Source organism: Acartia tonsa, chromosome 6 (assembly GCF_053477335.1).
Source record: "Acartia tonsa isolate MP-2025a chromosome 6, ASM5347733v1, whole genome shotgun sequence".
NCBI lineage: Eukaryota > Metazoa > Arthropoda > Copepoda > Calanoida > Acartiidae > Acartia > Acartia tonsa.
This window is the reverse complement of record NC_137265.1, coordinates 35,909,507-35,926,128: the sequence shown is the minus strand read 5'-3', so window position 1 is coordinate 35,926,128 and position 16,622 is coordinate 35,909,507. Positions and strand designations below refer to the sequence as shown.

The 16,622-nt window shown below is 34.0% G+C and overlaps 1 protein-coding gene across 4 annotated transcripts in view; it reads right to left on the bottom strand.

Moving 5' to 3' along the window:
• Window positions 1–16,622, bottom strand: part of LOC145322516 (circadian locomoter output cycles protein kaput-like) — a 45,399-nt gene that overhangs the window by 26,231 nt on the left and 2,546 nt on the right. For 3 of the 4 annotated variants that reach the window (XR_013880743.1, XM_080164558.1, XM_080164560.1), the window contains exons 5-12: window positions 15,574–15,742; window positions 7,422–7,527; window positions 5,903–6,009; window positions 5,407–5,515; window positions 4,777–4,837; window positions 3,112–3,171; window positions 2,166–2,234; window positions 779–876 (exon numbers count right to left, since the gene is read on the bottom strand). Coding sequence is in view for 3 of the 4 variants with exons in the window: in XM_080164558.1 (XP_080020684.1) it covers window positions 779–876; window positions 2,166–2,234; window positions 3,112–3,171; window positions 4,777–4,837; window positions 5,407–5,515; window positions 5,903–6,009; window positions 7,422–7,527; window positions 15,574–15,742 (779 nt within the window). In the remaining variant the exon portion in view is untranslated. Of the gene's footprint in view, window positions 1–778; window positions 877–2,165; window positions 2,235–3,111; window positions 3,172–4,776; window positions 4,838–5,406; window positions 5,516–5,701; window positions 5,737–5,902; window positions 6,010–7,421; window positions 7,528–15,573; window positions 15,743–16,622 lie in introns of all 4 variants that reach the window. The other variant, XM_080164559.1, reaches the window with a different exon arrangement.

Below are 16,622 nucleotides of genomic sequence, written 5' to 3'. Positions count from 1 at the left end.
GTTTAAATGAAAATAATCAGAAAGTTGACTAATAGATGTATCAATTTACTTATATGGTGTTATATAAAATATTTTTAAATGAGAAGCAGTCTAAGTATGTAACAAATACAACGTTAAACGGTGGTCACTCGCCTAGTGGAGTACGATCATAGTGATCTGAGGTGGATTCTTTTTTTTAAATTAGGGTCGCTCCATCACCAACATGGTTTTTGTGAAAAATCCTCCAAAATCAGATGTAAAATCTACAAAAATTAAATAATACCTTGTGTTAATAACTCCTCTATGGTTTTATTTAATTTTTGTAGATTTTTTGTGTGATTTTGGAGGATTTTTTACAAAAATAATTTTGGTGAGGCAGCGATCATAATTCTTTTAAAGAATCCACCTCTGGTCTAGATCTTTTGGGATCAAGGAGACCCATTCCCATTCAAGATTATCAATCATAATCGTTTGAGACTTTTTTTATTTTAAAGCTTTCTCCCCAGTGCAGTGGGACAGAACACTTAATCGTCTCGTGAGGCTCTCTTTAATCTTTCAATATTTCATCACCTAACCTAATCGTAAACATTTGTCTTTGTGGTAACAAGCTGAAATAACTGATCGTCCACAATGGTTTGGCTTGCAGAACAATTGCAATAATTAAAATAAGCTGACTGACCTACTAAAGAGCTATGGCTAAGGCTCTACACACACACACAAACTCACACGTACACAAACGCACCCACCCTAACACCCACACACACACACACAGACACACACACAACCACAGCTGACTGACCTGTCTGAGGGATTCATGGCAAGCCGCCACTTGGTCAAGATCATCTACGTGGTAGTAATCGTAACCAGAGGTACCAAGTAGTTCAAAAGATAAATATCCTAAATATAAAATTACGTGGTAGAAAATGATCATATTTAAGGAAATGAGGTAGGTTTGATATACTAGCCGCTATGCCCCTATAAGCCTCTAGGGCCATGTAAAATGTTTTCTTTTCAATCTATGTTAAGATCAGCTGTTTACCAAAAAATATTTTTTCGGTGCTAGATGGGGTTAGTTATTTTTTTTTTTTTTGCGCTTTATCTTAGGAAGATTATGTTACCCTCCCCTAAAACATCTATAAACCTTCCCAGGACCTATGAGAAGTAACCTGTAAACTTAAAGGAAAACCATATCGGTTCAGTAGTTAGCGATGTGGTACACAAACAGACACACAGCCAGAGATTCTTTTACTTAATTTTTTAAAGCGTTTTTTGTCTGTCCCAAAGGATCTCGCTAACCGCTAAACCGATATTGATCTCCATTACAGTGAAGCTTCTTATAGGTCATTGGAAGGTTTTAAACTCTTTTGAAACTCAAATTTAAAATGGGATGAGGTTGATTTTCCCCCTTCCTAGCAGTGCCCCTAGAGGCTTCTAGGGGCGCAGCCGCTAGTAAGTATATATGCTTTATCATAAATATAAAACTACGTTGTAGAATATTTTACATTAATATCCTTATATAAAAGTAACAGGATGTCTGTCTGTCTGTACAGAAGGATCTTGCTAACCGCTAAACCGATATCATTATTCTGCTATAAGAGTGTAGCTACTCATAGGTCCTGGGTAGGTTTTGTAACTATTTTGGGGAGGGTACCACCAACCTCCTGAGATAAATCACCCCTTATTACGAAACATAGACAAAAATAAACGACCATTTTAAAACCAAAAATTCTTCTTAATCATTGGAAGCCAAATTTTTTAATAGTGAAATGTTAATATTTCAAAAAAAACTTAGGAATTTTGACGTTAAATTCTATATAAAGAATTTCATAAATATTAAATAAAATATTATATAACAATTATTTAAATGAAGTCCTTATATAAGAAAGATAATAGATAGAAATGGACGTTCGTTCAAAATGGAATTTTTTTACATTTCAAGAAAATTTACGATATAGTTCATTAACATTTAATACTAACTGTTAAGTATTTTTTATTCGTTGAATTATTAAATTTGGGGAATTGAATTTTGATTGGTTGGTTCATTAAGTATAGTGTCTAAACGTTTAGGGATGTACAACAATTTATCGGCCATTGTCCTATCCTTATAGTGATTTTAATGACAGACGTACGGACACATTGTGGCCCTAGTTATAGAGTAGTAAGCTATGCTCCAAAACAAGACCTACCTATAATAGGAGGTGCTCTGTGGTCAATGAATAAAAATTTCCACTCTAAACTGTGCCGTGACGTAAATTCTAAAATAAAAATAAAAATTTTACAAAAATTTTTTTGCGTCCAACTTTTCCGCAAGACAAATTAAAACTATCTTGGAGAAGGCCTATATAATGTGTTAAAGGGCAGAAATATAGCCAAAACCTGAAATAAAACTATCCTTTGACCTATATTCAGCTTCAGTCTAAATTATAACTGAATCTGTTTAGCATTTATCGATATCATATAGAGTGATCAACACAAATTAATTTAAACATGTTTAGCATTTATCGATATCATATAGAGTGATCAACACAAATTAATTTAAACATGTTTAGCATTTATCGATATCATATAGAGTGATCAACACAAATTAATTTAAACATGTGGATCTACTGCAGTTCACGGTAAAATATTGCTGGTAAGCAATATTTCCAAAAATCTATGAATTTTAAAGGCTGCTAGCTGCCAAACGGCTGATCGTACAGATCATACCCGCACACCATTTTAAGCGGCATAAGAAGGCCTACAAATAATCTGGAATAGCCAAGATTCAATTATGCACAGGGAAAGCTTCACTGAAGAAAAAACGCGTAAAATAGGTCTTTTTCGCGCATTTCTCTGCACTGCGAAATAAATATGCATTATTGATTTATGGCTATTCCAGATTATTTGTAGGCCTTCTTATGCCGCTTAAAACAGTGTGCGGGCATGATCTTGTACGTTTAGCCGTTTGGCAGCCTTTAAAATTCATAGATTTTTGGAAATATTGCTTACCAGCAATATTCTACTATACCGTGAAGTGCAGTAGATCCAAACATGTTTCTTTGGTTATCTAAAGTTAAACACAAAAAAAACACTTTGTATGTATTATATCATATTTGATCCTTCTTTTATCCTATCCCCGCATCCCTGGCATACCTGTATCTCTTTGATGAACAACAGGTAACTCACGGATTAATTGAGGTGTCAACAGTCGACCTGGGTAACATAAAAGACGTTAAAATATACATGTGCCGCTGCTATGTCAGGCGAATTATATTATAAACTTTTGAAATACTGAGAAAACAAGGATGACAACATCCATAAGTAGCGAAGCACAACAAATCGTAGATGGGAATACGTACAGGTAGATTTAAAAGGTTTTTACTAAAATCAAGAAAAGATTTATTGGATAAAATAAACATGAAACCTTGTTTTATTTTGTATGATGACGATGGTCAAAGTAAATTATATTAAAGATGCTCATAACAATGGGAAAAATTATTTTGATACGGATATCCCATAAAAGTTTGAAAATTGGATCAAAATAGACAAAGATATGGGGAAATATGTAAAACATATAAAAATAGCCAAAAACCTGATAAAAGGCAGTCTGGTTGTTTACTTAAAACGACAAAAAAAATAATTTTTAAATCCTTAACTTAAAAAATTGAGAAAATTGGACCATATATACTGAAGACATGGAAAAAAGTGTAAAATATAAAAAAATAGCCTAAAACCTGCCAAAAAGGTAGTCTGGCTGTCATGGTTATTTTCTTTAAAAGACAGGAAATTTAATTTTGATATCTATAACTGAAAAATTTTTGAAAATCGGACTATAAACACTGAAGATATGGAGAAAAATGTTAAAAATATAAAAAAAAACAGCCTAAAACCTGCTAAAAAGGCAGTCCTGCCATCATGGTTGTTTTCTTTAAAAGACGGGAAATTTAATTTTGATATCTATAACTGAAAAAATTTTGAAAATCGGACCATAAACACTGAAGATATGGAGAAAAATGTGAAATATATAAAAATAGCCTAAAACCTGCTAAAAAGTCAGTCTGGCCTTCATGGTTGTGTCTTTAAACGACGGGAAATTTAATTTTGATATCTGTAACTGAAAAAATTTTGAAAATCGGACCATAAACACTGGAGATATGGAGAAAAATGTGAAAAATATAAAAATAGCCTAAAACCTGCTAAAAATCGGTCCGACCGCCAATGATGTTTTATAGTTAATTGTGCTCCTTAATGGTGGGAATGTTGTCAAAAAATTTCAGCATTCTAACTTTTATAGGAGCTGAGTAAATCCCATTTCCCCCATAGCGTTACGGACTGACGGACTGACGGACTGACGGACTGACGGACTGACGGACGGACGGACAAAGTGAATTATAGAGTAGCTTCGCTACTAAAAATAAGAATAATAAGGTAACAGGATGTCTGTTTGTTTGTATCGAAGGTTCTCGCTAACCGCTGGTTCGATATGGTTCTCCTTTACAGGGTACATTCTCATAGGGGGAGTGTACCACCACTTTCCAAAGAGAAATTTATGTTTTTTACCTAAAACTAAAAAAGGGAGGGCGGTGTGATCCCCCCGGAATAAAAATTTTTAACGAATACAACTCCCCCCTCAAGTGCCCATAAAGGCCTCTAGGGGCGTAGCCGATAGTTATTAATATAATATCAGAACTAAAAGTATTCGCTAGGTCAGCATTGCGCACATCAATCCTTGAATTGTTTCGTATTTCAATTCCCCTAGGGTTTCATTAAGTTAGGTTAATAAGGGATTATGAAAGCCCCGCAGGGTAAATATTGTACCTGTGGCCACAAAAACTGTTTTGTCTGAATGAAAGGATCTAGATCTGGTCTGGTTAACCATCTGAACAAATGAAATTAAATTATGATAAGAATTATATGAAGTAGTAGGTACCTGGATCCCCCTGTCAAGGACCTTTTTCGTCTGTTAGCAACTAGCTTTCTGCTCTTTTGTAGCGACTTGGCTGTTAATATTCCCGACGCTATTGGTTGATTTTCAAAGACCTAATTCCTTCCTAGGGAAGGGGACATACAGTTATTTAACCCACCCCACTTAATTGTTTTATTCTAATGTTCAAACCAATTGGGTTCTCTATTTTACGGGAGTTCTATATAGGTCCCGTGATAGTTTTAGGCTAGGTATTATGTTTTAAAATCTAAGTCTTGGAATGGCTTAAGGCTATTTTTCTACCCCACATAATATACAAATGTGGACACAGCAGCTAGTTCAAGGAATTTAAAAGAATAGAAGGTATAATTAAATACAACTCTAAATTAGGTCTTGATTTGTGCCTTTTAGATTTCCTATTTTCTAAAGATGTAGTTTTTAGGCAGTAAATCAAACTGTTGACCAAAGTTTTATAAAGCATTATTTTTTTAAGATTGGTGGAAAAGATAGATAAATGCTGAGACCTTACTACTTTGTACTGAAAAGCCGGATTGTACAGAAATGTCGTCGTCTGAGTTGTTGTATAAATCCTCTTGTCCACTTCCACCACAACTCTCAGGATTTACCCATTTCCTAAAACAAAATTTAAAATCAGGAATCTATAGGGTTAAGATAAGACAATGGCCTATAAATTGATGTACATTCCCAATGGTGATACACAAAATTACCCCGTCTGTAGATTAAAATTTATCTAAATTTATTGTCTTTCTATCTATCTAACTGAAATATCCAGAAAAATGGACTAGTTCTAGAACCTACCTGAAATATCCAGAAAGCTGGACTAGTTCTAGAACCTACCTAAAATATCCAGAAAGCTGGATTAGTTCTAGAACCTACCTCAAAATATCCAGAAAGCTGGACTAGTTCTAAAACCTACCTAAAAAATATCCAGAAATCTGGACTAGTTCTAGAACCTACCCAAAAAAATATCCAGAAAGCTGTACTAGTTCTAGAACCTACCTGAAATATCCAGAAAGCTGCACTAGTTCTAGAACCGGGACCTCATCTTCATTTTCTCTTAATCTTTCTATTGGAGCACTCCGCCGAATATGCAGCTGGATATGCAACTAAAAAATACAAAATGCAACAAATCATCTTAAAAAACGTAACATGAGGTCTGTCTGTAAGATCTTGCTAACCATTCAGAGATGGCATAAAAAACCACGTGGTTTAAACCAAAAAGCTTAAAAAAAACAAGGTGGGATGGTTTAAATGGTTTTAAAAAAAATATTTATACAAAGGCCTATCTTTCCAGTTATATCTTTTCATAACGTAAATAATACAGTAAATAACTGTCAGTCAGAGTTGTCAAATCGGGCGGGCGCTTTTGGGCGGGCGGTTTTGGGCTGCCCTTTTTCGGGTCCTTTTGGGCACTCCCCCGTTTCGGGGGTGAGAAAAAGGGGGAGGGGGTAAAAAAACGGGGGGGGCAGGCCTATAATTTGGATATTATTGAAAAAACCAAAAAAAAACCTGGTTTTTATTTAAAAAAAAACAAAAAAAAACCTGGTTTAAACCAAAAAAAACAAACTGGTTTGTTCTTTTTTTAAAAAAACCTGTTTTTTTTTCATCTCTGTAACCATTGGGCAGTTACATTTCTCCTTTACAGTAAATCTTCTTATAGTTCCAGGAAAGATTTATAATATTTTTCACAACCCTCCAAAGAGATATCGCCCCAGAAAGAAACCCAAAAATATGTGCTTTTTTAATATACAAAAGAAAAAAAATACAATTAAAACAGGTCAGCGGATAAGGCAATCTTTAGGTTGACCCAAATAATGTATCTCAACTGATCCAACCCCTATCAAAAATCCTTTCATGAAAGACAGAAAAAAACAGCTAGAAAATTAAGTTCATTTTAAGTTTAATATTTTGAATGACATCATAAGACAAGTTTGAAGGCCACTGCATAAATGGATTGGTCATAGTTGAGTTGCTTCACGTGTGAGAATTTTTTTAAACTTGTTTAAAAGTTAGGATTTATTTAACTTTTATATTATCTTATTTTTTTATAAAACCAACACTTTTTAACTTTTTAGTGGCTGTCTCTCTAGCTGCTCTGTAGAGGGGCTAGAATAACAGCTTATAATCAAACAAAGACTTAAATCAGAAAATTAAATAGCTTAAAACCATCACGGGACCTATGTGAAGATTACCTAAAATAGAGAACCCAATCAGTTCAGTGATTGAGATCTTAAAATTCAGACGAAAACCCTTATTACTTTATTTACTGTCTGTCTGTCCGTCCGTCTGTTTGTCCGTTTGTCCGTCCGTCTATCCGTCTGTCTTTCTGTCTGTCTGTCCGTCCGTCTTTCTATATGTTTATTTACCCCCCACCCTTCAGTTTATCATTATTAAAAAAACATGTATTGCTCATAGTAAGATTGTTGTATGTATACCCAGATAGAGAAATTTTGTCTGTTCATCAGTCTGTCCGTCCATCGTTCTGTATGTCTGTCTGTCTATCCGTCAATCTACCCACCTGATTATCACTATTAGTATCACAAGTATTGCTCATATTCAGATGATTGTAAAGAGGAATTTTGTCGCCATCTCCCAGTATCTCGTACAACGTCGTATTGTGCAAACTGAAAAAAAAATTGAGTATAAATATCAGGGATCAGAAGGGATAAGTCAATGGACGTTTAGTTAATGTACCAAATGATGATTAAAATTATTTGTTGAAAAGTTTGGAACCAACATGTAAGAAAATGTGGAAATAAAACTTTAGGTACCAGTATAAGTTACAGTCCAATGTCCCCTCCCTCCATAATAAATATAGATAAAGGTTGTAAACCGTAAAATATAAATTTTGAACTTTTGTTTAAGAATTAAAATCATACTCCCTCAAAACCTTACCCAGAGCAACCTATCAGGTATCTAAAGAAATAAAGGGATAAGACAATCGCCGATAAATTAATGTACATTCCCAAATACCCCTTCTGTAGATTACAATTAGTGGTTGGAAAAGTTAGACACCGAAATATATGAACCGGCTAACCAAAATTCAATAAATGTACATAAGGTTGTTAATCCAACGAATAAGAAAACGCGATTTTAAGACTTTGGGGACTAGTGTAATTTACAGCCACTTGTCCCCTCCCTTCTTCCCTGGCAACATATACTTTATCTTCTTTACACTTCCTTAATTTTATCTCCCCCACTCCTCCTTTCTCCTACTTCTCAAATCCATAAGATAGAGATTTGCCAACTGGTATATACAGGGTGGGGCAAATAAGACCGGACAAACTTTAAACGGCCATAGCGCCAAAACTACTTGACCAATCAGGACGTTAAACCACACTATAAAAAGCTTAGGTAATGACCTTTTAGCACAAAAAAAAATTTGGAGGAAGATAGACGTGTACACCGAGCTGGCCGCGCATATGTTCAACAAGGCAGATTCCAAATGCGCCGGTGGTTAATGCGCAAAATCACATAACGTAGGGTCCGATAGGGAAGGAGTTGGAATCTTGACCCCAAATTTTGTGGGTGTCTTAGGCTCATTGAGACACACATTTTGCCGTGTTTAAATCCATTTTAGCTCAATCCTAGCCGAAATGAGATCGATTTTTCAAGATTTTGAGCCTTAAGAAATCACAAACAGTAGAGACCGACAGGGAAGGAGTTGGAAATTTGACCCAAAATTTTTTGTGTGTCTTAAGCTCATCGAGACACGCATTTTGATTACTTAAAGTCCACTGTAGCTAAATCCTAGCCCAAATGAGAGCAAAAACATGGATTTTGTCAATTTTGCGGTTACTCATGTTCCTAAGGAAATGTGGCCTCCCAGCAGCCCGATCTTAATTCAATGGACTCTTGGGCCTAGGGCTACTTTGAAGCATGCACCAATAGACGTGCCCATACCACAAAGACCTCCCTCATTGCCACTGTCAAGGAGAACTACGCCAGCTTGGACAGGTACATTTTGACCTGGACCTGCCGGCGGTTGAGGAGGCCGGTAGAGGCGGTGATTGAGGCTGGCGGCGATTTTGTTGAATTATCTACTAGTCATATACCTATTTTGCTTGCCAGTTTTTAAAATTCAATAAAATCTTTAAAATTGACGATTTTATGTTTATTTGTTTAGAAGTTAGAATTTGTCCGGTCTTATTTGCCCCACCCTGTATATATATAAGCTGTGTTGCTATGCGAATCATTTGCAATTTTCATACAATCATGCAAAATTGTAACTGAGCTCCTATACAAAAATTTGCAAAATCTAAAGAATGTTAGTTTTTTAATTATCTGATCTATTAAATTAAAGTTTTTTTTATGAATATATAAGAATGGTTGAAAAACAGATAAACCCAGATTGGTTTAAATCAAAACAAAACTCATAATTTTTAAAAGCGAAGCTTTTCTATAATTAGGGTCGGTCCGTACGTCCGTCCGTCCGAGATAGATAGCTTTTGTTCATTAATTTAGGCATGTTAGAATTGTCCTATCAATTTCAAACTTTGCACGATGATTCCTGTAGTAGTTAGGTACGATTTAGAAAGCGTAGCAACTCTATAATCATTACCAGAATGTCTGTATATCCATTTTAAACATGTTGATTTTTCTACTTTTTTAACAACAAATTTTTATGTGATCTAATTATCCTTTTGATCTGATTTTTGGTATATTGATTCCTGGGACAACAAAGAACAACATTTTAAGCAAAGCAACTCTACAATCAAGTCCTAAAAATGTAAGTATGTCCATAAACATTATCCTGTATCAAGCAGTTTTTCAACAAAGGGGGGGGTTTTTAATGCAACCATCTCGTAATCAGTGAGCAAATGGCACTTAGAATTCGAATTTCCATTTATAATTTTGCATGAGTAATCCTTGGTAGGTCTATTTTCCCTAAATCGAACAAAAAGTTGGAAAAGTAACAGCTAACGGCTGGCGGCTCAGCTGTTTCGCCATTTTTTTGATATCTATATTGCAAATTAGTCACGAAACCTCTCTCAACACAATACTCTTTTCTACTCTAAAACGCTATCAAACGGTTCTAGACGGTAACTGTTGGTACTAGAAGTTAAAATTGGTTATTGCTATCATTTAACATGAATTAAACCAAAAATATGTTTTAAAAAGTCGATTCCTAAGTAATTGATGATGGATTTACCCTAAAAATAGGCAAAAAACGGCTGAACGGCTGAGCCGCTAGCCGTTACTTTTCCAACTTTTTGTTCGATTTAGGGAAAATAGACCTACCAAGGATTACTCATGCAAAAGTTCAGATCGAAATTCGAATTCTAAGTGTCATTTGCTCACTGATTACGAGATGGTTGCATTAAAAAACCCCCCCTTTACTTACAATTTTGCTTCGACACTTGATCTGGTTTTTGGTATATTGAGTCCTGGGACAACAAAGTATAATATAATAAGCGAAGCAACTCTATAATCAAGTCCAAAAAAGGTAAGTATGTCCATAAACATTATCATGAATCAAGCAGTTTTTCAACAAATTTACTTACGATTTTGCTTTGACTCTTATACTTTTATATTCTGATTATTCAGTTTAGACACTATACAAGTATTAATGTCCGTTTGTCCTACCGTTTCAGTGCTTCGCTTTTATGGATGTTGTCATCCTTGTTTATCCCAATATTTATGTAAATTTGTGCGACTTTCTAAAGCGTTTGATGTTTATAAATTAGTAATAAAATATAACAAATAACGATATTTGAGGATAAAAATCAGATTTTTATTTATATTGATTAATTTTCTAAAAGATATATTTTTGAGGCTATATATTTATATTTAGCTGTCTAGGCATATACTAAACAGTTACTTTTAAGGGATCTATATTGTTCTCTCATCCTTTCATCAGGTAAGGGTTCGAACATTGGTCAAAACCTGACTCAAACAATGAAACAAGAGATACAAGGATAGGACAGTGAAAGATATCCTGTATTATCCCAATTTGAAGAAGGCTTACAACCAGAGAGGGAGGAGACTTTGGGCCGTTTATTAAACTAGTCCAAAAAGTTGTCTAATTCGTTGGCTTAGCAACCTTGGGGACTTTCATTGAATTTTGATTGGCTGATTCATTTAGTTGAGTGTCCAAACTTTCCAACCACTGATTATAATCTAAAGAAGGGGTAATTTTGTGTATTACCATTGGGGATGTACATTAATTTAGATCCCTGACAGATCTAAGGTATCAAAATGTAATTTTACAAAAATTCACGTTTGCTATTTTCCGAAGTTTTAAATTTATAATATTTTAATATTTTGTAGGTATATTTTTGCAGTTTGGTAAGATATTCTGCAAACAGCTGTTTTGCAAAGTACGTTTGGGAAGCAGCAAATAAAAGTTGTATTTCATAACCTCTACAAAATATATTTTGCTCTCTACACAACCCTTTCAATAATACTAGGGGTTGCGCCCCCTAGCATCTAGGGACTCTTTAGTAGGGATTAGTAGGGAAAAGCAGAAAAATATCTTAAAACCATTTGAAAACACTATCTATAAATAAATTGCCTAAAACCACCCCTAGACATATGTGAAGCTTCCATAAACTGGAGAAATCAATCGGTTTAGGAGACCTTGAAATCTTAAGCTGCAGAAAAAAAGGAAATATTAATTATTATTATATAATAATTGAAGACTTAGATATAAGAGGCCTTTACATTTAGGTTACAGAGGCATTTGGTTAGTGATATTTCATAAAATAAGCAAAGTAGTAAGGATTCAATATTGATGATTGATTTTGAATTTTGAATTTTTATGAGTTTGGTTTTCATAAAATTTTTGTACTAGGTAGGTATTTAATTTTATACTGTTTTAATTTTAGGATCTAATCAAGAAACTAATATATATTTTAATTTTAAAAGTTACCTAGTACGTCTCTAAGAATATTTCATTTTTTTGAAAGTAAGAAAATAAATTCAAGCCTCCTTCCCCCTCTCCCAAAAAATTTGTATATTCCTTTTCTCAATTAAAACGTAGTCTGACTTAAAATTTAAATTAGGGGGACATAAAAGACAGGAAACTTAAGACAAATGTGAAAATGGCCGATAAATTGATGTACAGTACATCCCCAATGCAGATATACAATTTAACCCTTCAATTAGATTACAATTAGTTATTTTAAAGTTTGGACACTCACTTAATGAATAAACCAATTAAAATTCAATAATAGTCCCCAAAATTGTTGAGCCAAAAAATAAGAAAACATTATAAGAAGACGTTTGGGGACTAGTGCAATAAACAGCCCAATGTCCCATGAATAGCTCAATTGCAATATATGGAATTTTGTCAATAAAAATGACTTTTCGTACCTTAGAGTTTCTGTACCTTATAGCTTTTAAAATCAGTGTTTCGGAGCCGGAGCCGGGAGCCGGGAGAAGCAACATTTTTGGTGAAGCCGAAGCCGGAGCCGTATTTTTCGTTAAAAACGGCTCCGGCTCCGGATTAGCTAAAAATGATTTTTAGGTAATGTTATAATTTGGCAACGATCTATTTCCATATAATAAACTGAAAAACTATTGTTACTTAACAAATAGACACACATCCTTCTACTTTTATATAGCTTTAATCAAATAGAAGCAAAATATTTTATATTATTTATTTTATTTTACCAAATTCAATAATGAAAAAGGTAGGAGCGGGAGCCGGAGACGAAGCCGGAGCCGCATCAAAATTATACGGCTCCGACACCCTGTTTAAAATCATTAAACTTTAATATTAATGTTAAGTACCACTGTTATTATATAAAACTATGACACGTCCGTCCGTCATATTAATAGGTAAGTGATTTAAAACATAGAAATATAAAAGTTATGTGTTAAGTTAAAAATTCAATAACTTAGCTGACAAAAGTTAGAAAATATTTGTAAAGGAATTGAAATAAAATCTCCCAACTGCCCAACAAAGGTTATATAAGTTCATAACAGCTTCTGTGTGCAGCACTGGACAGTTGTTAATGCTGCTGAGTGCACTATACAGCTGGCTGCATTTGCACAAAGTACATTCTAGACAGCTGTCATCTATATCAGGAATCTAAAGGGATACGACAATGGCCGATGAATTGATGCACATCTCCATTGATGATACACAAAATTTTCCTTCTGTAGATTACAAAAAGTGGTTGAAACGTTTGGACACTCAAATTATTGACCAACCAATAAAATTTTTTTAAAAGTCCCAAAAGTTGTTAAGCCATCCAATAAGAAAACGACGCTATTATAAAACTTTGGAGACTTGTATAATAATCAGCCCAATGTCCCCTCCCTCTCTACATCTATCTTCTATCTATCTATTAATTACCAGGATACTGTGCAAACTATCTGTCTATGTGTAGGACCAAGCTGTTTCAATGGATATAGAACACGTGGATATTGTGAGGAATATTCGCATACCCCGAAAAAAATGTTTTTCCAGCTGGCTAATATAATTATACTACCAATCCCCCCTTATGATTTTACCACCACCTTCCCTCCCTTGACGATGGAGGCATGCAATTACCAATATCTGAGGAATATATTAGCAACCTAAATTGGGGAAAAAATTTCCTTATCACAATATCCCCGTATTCTGCATCCATTTCTGTTTCAAAATGACAAAGACTCAAACAAACACACATACATACAAACAAACAGACAACAGTTATAAAATAGTACATTTTCCTTTCCATAAATTACAGAACGTATATATCAAACCTTATCATACTAAGAATCGTTTATTTTCTTTTTAAACACTGACATCCAATTATTTTAATTTATAAAACTAATTTTAAACGTACAACATGGTAAGTAAATATAGAAAAGTTAATCTAAATTAAAACATATATTAGGCTAAGTTTGCGAAGCTATTAATTTTTTTGAAAATAAATCACTTGTTGGCTTTAAAACTTTGGGTGCTTGAATATTGATTGGTTAGTTCAAACTATTAGTCAATAATTTTTATGTGAAGATGGGGTAATATTGTTTATAATCATTGGGGCTGCATTTATATCAATTTATTTTTCATTATCTTATAAATTTTGATTTCAAAGATCTACAACTATGAAATAAATCTAAATTCCTGACTATGATATATAAACATGCTAAGGTTATTAAATCGTCCATCCGTAAAATAAATAATCATCCAACTTAAATGAAGATTTAACTCCGTAGGGAAAAGTTTACATAACCCAAAGTACATTCAACTGTGAGCTAATATTTCCAGGGATCTAAAAGTATAAGACAATAGCCGATGAATTGATATACATCCCCAATGATGATACACAAAATTCCCCCATTTGTGTATTAAATTTAGTAGTTGAAACGTTTGGACACACAACTTAATGAACCAATCAATATTTATGAAAAGTCCCCAAAGTTATTAAGCCAACGTTATTTGGAAAATGAAAACTTTGGGGACTTGTGTTACTTCCCTCCCTGAGAAACCCTGTATTTTGAAATGCAACGGTGCATTATGTAGGAGAAGGGGTTAGTGGGTGTGTTTTGGGTGGGGGTGAAAGGAAAAAGAGAAGGTTATAGAGTGCAACAAACAAATAAAAGTACATTCTACAATGGATACAATATGTTTTTTTTTATGGATATAGTCATAGCAGTGATTTTGCTGGAATCATATTAAAATATGCAGGTAAATCTTTCTTAATATTAGTTTACCTATAATTCTAATTCAAAAAGGTATGATTCCTTCATTATATAGCATTAAATACCTACCATAAGAGATAGTTTTAACTTTTATGCGATTCCATTATTTTCGATTGCTCTAGAACTAGATGTAAAAGATGTCATTAACAAGCTCTGGTCAGTTATTAAAATCAAATGACCACCGAACGCCTTTACGACCTTAAGACAACCGACCCTGTAATTGAAATCATAATTTTAAAGTCATAACTTTTTCTGACTATTTGAATTCCCCACTATCTCTTAGTTTATTCATTGTTTATAAAATCCATTTGTATCAGTCAGTCATCCTATAATATTAACCTAATATTTTAGTTGTTTAGCAAGGTATTGCATCATTTTACCAAAACAAGAAAACTTGAACGCAAAGAAATGTTTTAAATGTTCCAGATAAAAAGGTAAATTATTTAGTTAGTTAGGACAATAAAGATTTTTTGGTTTGTTCTTAAAAATAGTAATATAATGTCATAAAACAATGGATTTAATATTACTTGTTCTTACACCAGATTGTCATGTACTCTAATAAAGTAAAACTTATAGCTGGCTAAATTTACGATACCTCCTTCTATCCATTTTACCCCATCCGACCTACTAGATGAACGAACTGACCAATAAGGGATGTCCATGTTAGTAACCTAAATTGACGCCAATTTTTCCTCTGTCATAATATCCACTTCTATTATATTTCCATTCATAATCCCTGTTGATGTTAGTCGATTTTCGTACAATAAAGTTTTCATGTAAATTGAGGAGTTACAATTACAGAAAAGATGTTAAATCTTCAAAATTAATCCAAACCGGCTCTGAGCTTATTGTTATTGCCATCAAATACCTAATTATTATCCAACTTTATTTAATTAGAGGGGTTCAAACTCTCCATAAATCCCCCCCCCCCCCCCCGTATTTCTACTACCTACATAAATTGAGGAAAGGTATACAAAGGGTGGGGGAAGAAAATATACCCCCTTTGTTCAATTGTTATCAAAAGTCAACAATACCTGGATGGCATATAACCCAGAAGGCTAGAAAGACTCTCGGAGGTGTACAGGATGTGGCCGTCCGTCCCAAGGACGATTATGAACCCGTCCAGAGACTCCAACATGAGGTGGGTGAACTCCTCGTTGCTTAGGAACGGCGGCTTCCAGTCCTCTTTGATTTCCTCAGCCTTCAACCACAATACAAACATTCACTATTATCGTAAAAGTTGAAGTTCGTAAAGGTTTTTTCAAAATAATTGCTAAAGTACATCTAAAGTACATTTGCTATCAAGGTTGTTGACAAAGGAGTGCCAAACTAACCCACGCGGTAGGGGCGTGATTTAAATATATATAGTACACATTTATCTTAACTTAATTTAGGGGGTTACATATTATTACAACGTAGTTATAAGACTTGGGTAGCAATAAAATGAGACGTTGGGTATCCCTATAACTGAACCGATTTTTGATTAGTCAATGGTCTAAATTTGTCTCGGCCAGGATATGATTATAAGCCTAAATCGGCCAAGGAATAGCCGAGTACAATATTTTTAAACTTAAAAAATTAAAAATAAAGAGCTAAATGATTGATTGCGTCTTTCTCTTTTTATCGACAGACGCACTTGGATATATTATTTTCATAATTAATTATATGTATTTCCCATGTTAACGTCACCTTATGTGTAAATTTGGTGAGCTACATTATTGAGTAGCGTTGTTAAGTTAGGATGGAAGAATTTTGTAATGAAAGCGAAAGTGGGGTAGAGGATAAGGGATGGGGTAAAACGGGTTATCAAAAAACCAAAATTTCTTGCCAGTGGAACAAATTCGGTTGTTAACAAACTAGTGCCAAACTAAACCACGCGGTGGGGGCGTGATTTAAATGTGTAGTATACTCCTTTTGTTAAACTTAATTTAGGGTTTCTTATATAATTGCAACGTAGTTATAAGACTTTGGGTAGCAATAAAATGAGACGTTGGGTACACCTCTAACTGAAACGATTTTTGATTAGTCAACGGATCTAAATTTGTCTTGGACAGGATATAATTAAAAGCCTAAATCGGACAAG